This window comes from Lissotriton vulgaris, chromosome 8 (assembly GCF_964263255.1).
Source record: "Lissotriton vulgaris chromosome 8, aLisVul1.2, whole genome shotgun sequence".
Lineage (NCBI taxonomy): Eukaryota > Metazoa > Chordata > Amphibia > Caudata > Salamandridae > Lissotriton > Lissotriton vulgaris.
The window spans coordinates 109,202,788-109,211,111 of NC_141696.1; the positions used below are offsets into that span (position 1 = coordinate 109,202,788).

The 8,324-nt window shown below is 43.9% G+C and overlaps 1 protein-coding gene across 1 annotated transcript in view; it reads left to right on the forward strand.

Annotated features, from left to right (window-relative positions):
* LOC147693558 (transmembrane O-methyltransferase homolog) overlaps positions 1-7,929 on the forward strand; it is a 94,018-nt gene extending 86,089 nt beyond the window's left edge. The window contains exon 4 of the mRNA XM_086933776.1: positions 7,268-7,929. Coding sequence (XP_086789902.1) covers positions 7,268-7,588 — 321 coding nt within the window. The 3' untranslated portion in view covers positions 7,589-7,929. The remainder of the gene's footprint in view (positions 1-7,267) is intronic.
* Positions 7,930-8,324: the final 395 nt, after the last annotated feature.

Consider the following 8,324-nt stretch of genomic DNA (forward strand, 5'->3'; position numbering starts at 1 on the left):
CCGACGGACCACGGACGGAACCTGGGCATCATCCTGGACTCCTCACTCTCGATGAACAGACAAGTCAACGCCGTTTCTTCATCTTGCTTCAACATTCTTCGCATGCTCAAAAAAACATTTCGTTGGATCCCCACCGAAACTAGAAAAACGGTCACCCACGCTCTGGTCACGAGCCGACTGGACTACGGAAACACCTTCTACGCCGGTACCACCGCAAAACTCCAGAAAAAACTCCAACAAATCCAGAACGCCTCAGCCAGGCTCATATTTGACATCCCGCGTAAAGAACACATCTCTGGTCACCTGAAAAACCTCCACTGGCTCCCCATCAATAAGAGGATTACTTTCCGGCTCCTGACCCACGCACACAAAGCACTCTACGAAATCGGACCCGAATGCCTCAACACACGATTGTCCTTCTACACCCCCTCCCGCCAGCTACGATCCTCCAAGCAAGCCCTTGCCACTGTACCCCGCATCAACAAAACCACCATGGGAGGTAGATCCTTCTCCTACCTGGCAGCTAAAACCTGGAACTCACTTCCCACTCACCTTCGCCTTACTCAGAACCACCTAGCATTCAGAAAGCAACTTAAAACGTGGATATTTGACAAGTAATTCCCCACCCTTCTTCAAGCGCCTTGAGACCCTCTGGGTATGTAGCGCGCGATATAAATTTATTGACTTGACTTGACTTGACTATATCAGAGGCGCAACTAGAACCAAATTTCGGGGGGTCAGGCTGAAGCCCTTTGAGCCCTATGGGCGTTGCGCGCCTGCTGTATATGCATGCTTCACAAATGTGTGCGCTGCGGCCTCTGGTTGGAAATACACATATTTCCGTTTGTAATACGTTTCAGAAAACATATAATTCCTTCTTTGTTTCGTGGTCATGGATAAACATAAAAAATTAAATTCATAAGAGAAATATTAAAAAATAAACACTAATGCTTAAAGCTACCAAACGCCCTCTATAGTGCCAAGAAACTCCGGGATACCAGCGCTTTAAAAACCTACCATAACATTTAGAGCATTATATCAGAAACCAGCACATATCCGTTCACAACTGTTTAGACTAGAGCACAGACAAATGTGTATCTTGTATGTGTGCATCATACTTGTGTTCGGTTGCAGGAGAGCGCAGCGGTGCGCATGCGCAGGACACACACGTGCCATGTAGGGCGACAACACACAATAAGATGTAAATAAGCCACTTTGAGGCCCAGCACGCATTGATACTATGAAGCGTGATTAAAGTCTTAGGCTGCATTCGTTTGGAACTTGTTTTTAACTGTCGCCTGCCCAAGATCAGGAAGCAGGCATACCGAACCGGCACCTCCTCACCACTTCTTCTCAGCCAATAGCAACCCCTATGCCCAGCATACAGAGAGAACTACACTACTATAGCACAGCACTACCAACTGCCTGCCTTCCTGTCCCTACACTGTTACCCCGCGGTGCAGCCACAGGACTGTGGCTACATTGCCAGTGTCTGCACCACAACACGTTGTTCCTGCCGTGGAGGTTTCCCACAGCCGGGTGCAGTTAATAAATACAGGGACCCAAAGATATGTGGCATCGCAGAATAAGAACGGACGTGGTACAGGTAGGCTTTTTAAAATGTATTTATTAGTTTTCACTTTTATATAGCGCAAACTTTACCCGTACGTATCAGAGCGCTTTAAATCAGCATGCTTATAAAAAGCAAGACTAGCACTCTATATTACTGCCAACTTTGCTTTGCATAAGCAACAGCTAACCATTCCCAAACAATGTTTATATACCAATTGCAAATGAAAAAAAAAAAATTAATGCAAAGCATTGTCCTTTACAATGCCAGTAACTCAAACTTTAATGCTGCGAGACCTATTGCATTGTAAATGCTTGTCTATCAGCGCGTTCTGTTTACTTTGGTCTTTTCCTCCCTTTCACTATTCCTATCCCACATCTCTTCCTCTACCTCTCCCTATATTCCTCTTCCACTCTCGCTCATAATCTTGCTCCCTCCCTTGCTCACTATTAATCTGTCCACTCTTTAAGTAGGAAATTAACATTCCGGTTGAAAAGCAGCATTTGCAATGCAATAGGTGTCGGATTACTGAAAAATAGAGCTATTGATGTTGCATTAGTATTTGCAACGCCAAAAGCTCCAGCTTTTACTAATGCGAGACCTATTGCATTGCAAATGCTTGTTTAAACAGTAAGGAGTCCTCTGTGCACACCTTCATCCCAACCGCCCAGAAGGCCCCCAGAAAGCTTTCCTCAGTCCCTAGACAACTGCATGTGTCCCTGGCTGGTTGGGGCATTAAATGTTGCACCAGATCTATTTCTGCAGATTTGTCCTAACAAAGAACCTTTGTAATAAACAGAAATCACATTATCTATGGAGGTGGGGGGGGTATGGGGGGGGGGATGGCAATTGCGAGGCAGATGTTGAGACCCCCAACAAGCCACAGTGCCCTTGCTTACTTATTGTGAGTTTAGCTAAACGACATCATGATTTGGTGGGGTCAAACTTTTAGATGACACCGCTTGACTGCACCAGGCAGGTGGGAACACATTTCCACCAGGGAAGGCCCCGTGAACATTTTTTCCTTCCTCTCGCCCTTTGTGTTTGGTGTGTTAATACTTCGTAGACAATGGTACACATGTAAAAACATTACAAGCATGTGTGCTGGCATGCCAGGATTTTTACTCCAAGTTTCGCGCAGCTCACAAACATTTTCCCAAAATATTGAAGGAATGGAGATAGATTCCTGGTAAACTGCGTTTTTCGGTTTTGCCTGCACAGCGCTTGCACTGTGCTTATGAAATCTATGGCATTTAATATATCTTAAAATGGGTTTAAATCCCTCCTTCACTTCCGATTGGTCCATGTGCTTGCCACTTTTCCTCAGTTTCTATTAGTTGTAGTGTTTTATTTCCGGTTTTCCCTTCTGTGTTTCTCTTATCAGTATTCCATTGTCCAATTACTCATTCTCATCCGCTTTGTTGGGTGGAAGCTTTGATTTTGCTTTAGGCTGCACAGCTTACAGTTTACATTTTCGTATCTTTCCCTGGCTGCAAGCATTTAAAGTGTGCTTCTTAACATCATTTATCTTGTCCTATCAGCACACATTTTTTGTATATTCTTGCCCCCACGCCTTGATTTTACATTCTTGCCTCAGATGCATTGGAACTTATTATCTAGCATCACTGCATGTCCGAGACGCTTCTGTTACTGTGATGAAATGTTCTCTGTAAGGCGCATTGTTTCTCACTGTCACCTTGTTCACAATATATCAATTACATACAACAAATAACAAATTGAAACATCCCATTCCTTTACAGTTCCATTAAGTAGGCCAACTATCTTCAGATTGGACATAAAACACAGCGGGAAATACGCAGAGAAACGCAACTCCACTCACAGGCAGCGGCTCGAAACAAGAAGATAAATCCCCTGCCTGAAAGCCCACGGCTCCAAGCTATTTGTTTAGTTAATAAATGTAGGTTTCTGAAAGATCTGGCAGAATACATGGACAAATCAATAATTACAAACCACATGAGAACACTTCAATTAGCTCCCTGCTCACAGTGTTATGGGGCAATCCCTGCATTGAGTATATATGCTTCAGTGGCATGAAGGCACCTAAACTCCCCACTGCGCTTTGAGTCCACACTAATGCCTGTACAGCTCTACACATAGTAACCAGGCACCTTATCTGTAAGTTGGCTGTATTCAAGAACCACACTCCGGACTTCGGAGTCCTTGAATGCTCTCCATGCATATATTAATCTTTTGAAAAGGTTTGCTATGTCAGTACAGTCCGCAGGTAGGTTAAATTCTGCATTGCAGGCAGCGGCTCGAAACAAGACGATTACTTTAACAAGGCACTCATGGAAAGTGAAACATCACTATAGAAAAGCAGGACACCGCCAAATATCCCCTGCTGACAGCCCACAGCCACAGCCCCTAAGCTGTTTGTTTAGTTAATATCCATTGAGCTATAGCTCGAGGCTACAGGGCAGCCGCCTGCTCGAAAACCTAGAAGTCGGCATTTGTGAATTTAATATCTAACCATCACGGTCCATAAATACAAGCGCGTCCAGGGGGCTACGTGGAATAAGACTCGACAACACAAACAAGAGGGACAGAAGTAGCCCTGAAAGCAGCGACTCATTCGAGTTTGTTTGAAGTGGCTTCTCGGTTTCGCTGGGTATTTTAATCTCTAAATGAACAAAGCTCTTCCCTCTTCAGTTCCTTCTCAATGCAACTAGCTTGCACCAGAGACCTACTACAGACACCTACGTGAGATAATGGCTGTCAAATTCACCCTTAAATTGCTGCAGAATTCAGCATCTCTACTAAAATGCTCCGGACTTCAGCAATTTGAGGTCTCGTTCCAGACCGATGTAGCTGTTTTGTCGAAACCTCATTGTGTACATTACAACTCATAGTGGGTTTTTGATTAGCCCCTAGCTCTTGATTGAATGGTCTTGTCTATCTAATTTCTCTATTCCTTATTCAACGACTTTCCTCCCTATCCTATGTGCCCTGCCAAATTATTGCTTCTGATTGGATGTGTTGTACCCTTTCCCTGCTTACATCAACGGGCTTTTTTCCTTCTTTTAGCACTTTATTGGCGCACAGGACTTTTTTCTCCTTCTCCATCTTTTGTTCTCCCTACTAGCCCTGCTCTCCCTGCTTGTAATTGCTCACTGGTGCTCCTGCTAGGTTTCTGTAGTATAGCAACAATTAATTGTTTTTAGCCACGCTAAATTTACTATCCCTACATATATATCTGTAGTAGGTTTAATTTTCAAGCAAAGCATTGCTTTAGTACTTATTATTAATCACATAGGCAAAACCTAGTGCATTTACCAATGCTTGTTAATCATTATTTTCTACATGCTGAAGGGGCCCGTGTTTATCATCCCAGTAACCCGCTTCCATCTCCTCTCGTCCCACTCCACTTCATGCAATCCCTGGCTGGCGAACTGCCTACCGTTATGGCGACCTTGCGGCGTAACTGAGTGACCTGGATAATCTGCTGGCGAAGTTGTATACCTTGGGAGATTGAGTATTCCAATTGAGCGACCTGTAGAGTTCTTGCCTCGCAGGCGTGTGTCCGCCCCCCACAAGAACATTTTCCTGCTGTAAGATTTCTCGTATGGCTTGGCTGGATTGATCCACAGGAGTCCGTTATCACCCTGTCCTGAGGAGGCCAGATTTGTTGAAAAGGCCGAAACGCGACCGCGTCGACACTTTCCATTAAGATGAGTCCAATTTAATTTTGAAATCTCATGGGAATTATAGCCATTGACACATTCCTGATATTTGGGTTCTGTTCAGTCATTTTTTGAATCGACTGTGTCCGACTACCTCGGAGTGTACCTCCTAAACTTCATAGGAGGGCACTTAGCTTTTGCTTTAATAACTTTTGCTAAGTGAAGAAGGAAGTATTTGTAATTACGTGTTCTTTTGTATAAATTTGGTGTATTTTGTCTTTCTTCCTTTTTGTATATATCTGTGTACATATGAATGCATATTTGTGTATAATGTAAAATTGTATACTTATAGAAATTTTTGGAGAATAATCCTGTGATTACACAAATAAAACATGTAATCACGTCTTCATACAGTCGTGATGGTTTTTGTATTTTGATAGTAACGGAAAAGTGGACAAGTGTCACTAAGAGAATCTATAGTCCCCTATTACCTAAATATTTCGATATTTATTCCTCCTTTTCCACCTTTTCAGTTTGTTTGCATCCCACCAATGCGACACACACAGACCTGCAAACTTACAACATGATTTCACTGTGTGAGAAAGGGGCTTGCCTGGGAGGTGGCAATGCCTTGTGCCGAGAGCTACTTAAGAGGCACTCTGCCCCCTACCCCCACCAGTCCACCTTCACAAAAAATGAAAAACAAAAGCTTCCTGAAGCTGCCATCTATGTCCTGGGGTGTTGTCACATCTCTTAATGGACATCGGCAGCCTGAACCTCCAAAAACGAGTTGGAAAGCCCACTGTGTAGCGGTTTTCAGTTCATCTTTCCTGCCACTGTGTGATATCAGCTTCTCACCGGATGACCCTGTGAAGTGAGCCAATATTGTGTGACACACAGTGGCTCAGTGTGAGTTGGGAGGTCTGCATACATGCCAACAGACCAAATTTAGGTGTATTTATTTATTTTTATTTTGAAGGTTTTATATAGAGTGGACAAGACCATTGCGGGTATCAGAGCGCTGCATTGCTGATGTTTTGAGCCCAAAGGTCTTTATTTCAGTTGCCTCCGCCTCACATCTCCTCCACATGTAGGTGAACTGGGAAAGTAAATTCCCCCGATTTATTTTCCAAATCTCCCTCGTTTCAGTTTCAAAATGATGGCGTGTATGTCCACCCCATAAACCTCCCCTTTCTTCTTCGAGTGGGGGCCCCTCTCCAACAGCAGAGCTGAAATGTGGTTGATTAAGGAGAGTTGGGGAGGAGCAGAAATGCTTGTGCTTAGAGGCCAGTCACTGCTCTGAAGTAATCCTCAGGTTACCTGTGAACCCAAAAGACACCCCCTGTTGCTGTGATGTGCTCACTAGCAGCATAGGGGGCGCTGAAATGGTTTCCACCCAGGAAGCTATGAAAAAAAGGCTGGTTCTGAAGGGGGACCACAACCCCTGGGTTTATGGCTCAAAATTCCAAGTCTTATCAGGGTAGACACCACTGTCCTCCTCTTTCAGACAATGTAATTTACTCTACCGGATAGAAACAAAACCTCCATAATTCGAAACAGATTACTTTACGTAACTTACCTCTTATCCAAAGATATACCCCAGCGGGCAGTATTTCTTTCGAAACCGCAGTGAAAAATATTTGTGCATGAGATGGCATTTATTAGGCAGCTTTGGGTTAGGGAGACCGAAAGAATGCCCTTTAATGATACCAAAGAAATTTACGTGAAAATAATTACACCTATTGTCTTGACCCCATTATTACAAATAATACCACTCTTTTTTTAAATGTTCCTTCCATCTTCAAAAACCTTATGCCCCGAAACAAACTATCACTCCATTGACTTATAGCTGTGCAAGTCATGTCTGGTACATGCCCACTTCAAAATAACATGGTTATGGATTTATTGGCCATTCTTGGTTATGAGGTAGAAATTTAGCACAAGTGCTGTGTGTGATGGGTGAAGCACAGTGCATTGTTTGTGACAGTGCAGTGATAATCTTGAACTTGTTGCTTCTGTCCCCCGCTTTCTTTCTCCTGATGGTATGATCCGGCAGGTGGAGCTCATCGTTGGTGCCTCAGAGGAGGTGATCCCCCAGCTGAAGGAGAAGCAAGGGGTGCAGAAACTTGACTTTGTCTTCATGGATCATTGGAAGCGATTCTACCTCCGCGACCTGCAGCTGCTTGAGGAGAACGACTTGTTGCAGGAGGGCACCATCATCCTTGCGGACAACGTCATCTTCCCAGGGGCCCCCCATTTCCTGCAATACGTCAAGTCCTGCGGAAAGTACCAGTGCAAGATCCACCGAACCAGCCTGGAGTACTTCCGCTACATCCGTGACGGCATGGCTGAGCTCACCTACACCAAAGTACTCTGAATTGGATCTTGGGCCAACATTGCAAGGACAGGCACCCCTGTGTTTGTCTGACCAAAGATGCCATGTAACAACAGAAACAGACTAGATGCACAATTCTCATGTCTTTTTGGCTTGCTGACACTGCTCAGCATCTTATACCATATAACTATTGCCTTTTATCACCAGAAATATGTTTGCTTACTCTCGTTTTTATGAGCTGGTGTATACTCAATTTACTACAGCGAGTGAAAACAAATTGCAAGAAGGCCACCGATTGTTCCTGTCTTTCCCCTGTATCTTATGCTCCTTTTAGGATCAACATACTCATGTCATCATTTGAAATGGTACATTTAAAGGCAAGACATAGCCTAATCTTCACTCAGCCGAAAGGTTCCACTGACTCTTGGGTTCACAGGCTTTAACTGTTGATGTTTGGTAATCAATGATTGGAAAAATGCAGAATTTGAAAATGGGCAACTTTTAACTGACTGCAAATGAAAAACTAAAGTGTAATGTCAATAAATCATCAATCCTGCCATTGGGTGGCGCTAATTGAAGACCTTATGTGATCTTTTTGCTATTGTGAACACTAGTTTGGAACCTGTGCTTCACTTCACTCTCCATTCCAAGACTTTAGAAATCCTCTGGAAAATCGGATCCACTCCAGATTCCATTTCAGGGTTTACAAACCATCTCGGAATGCATTGTGGTACGCATACGCCTTACCAGATTCTCAGACCTGCAGAGAGGCTTTTTG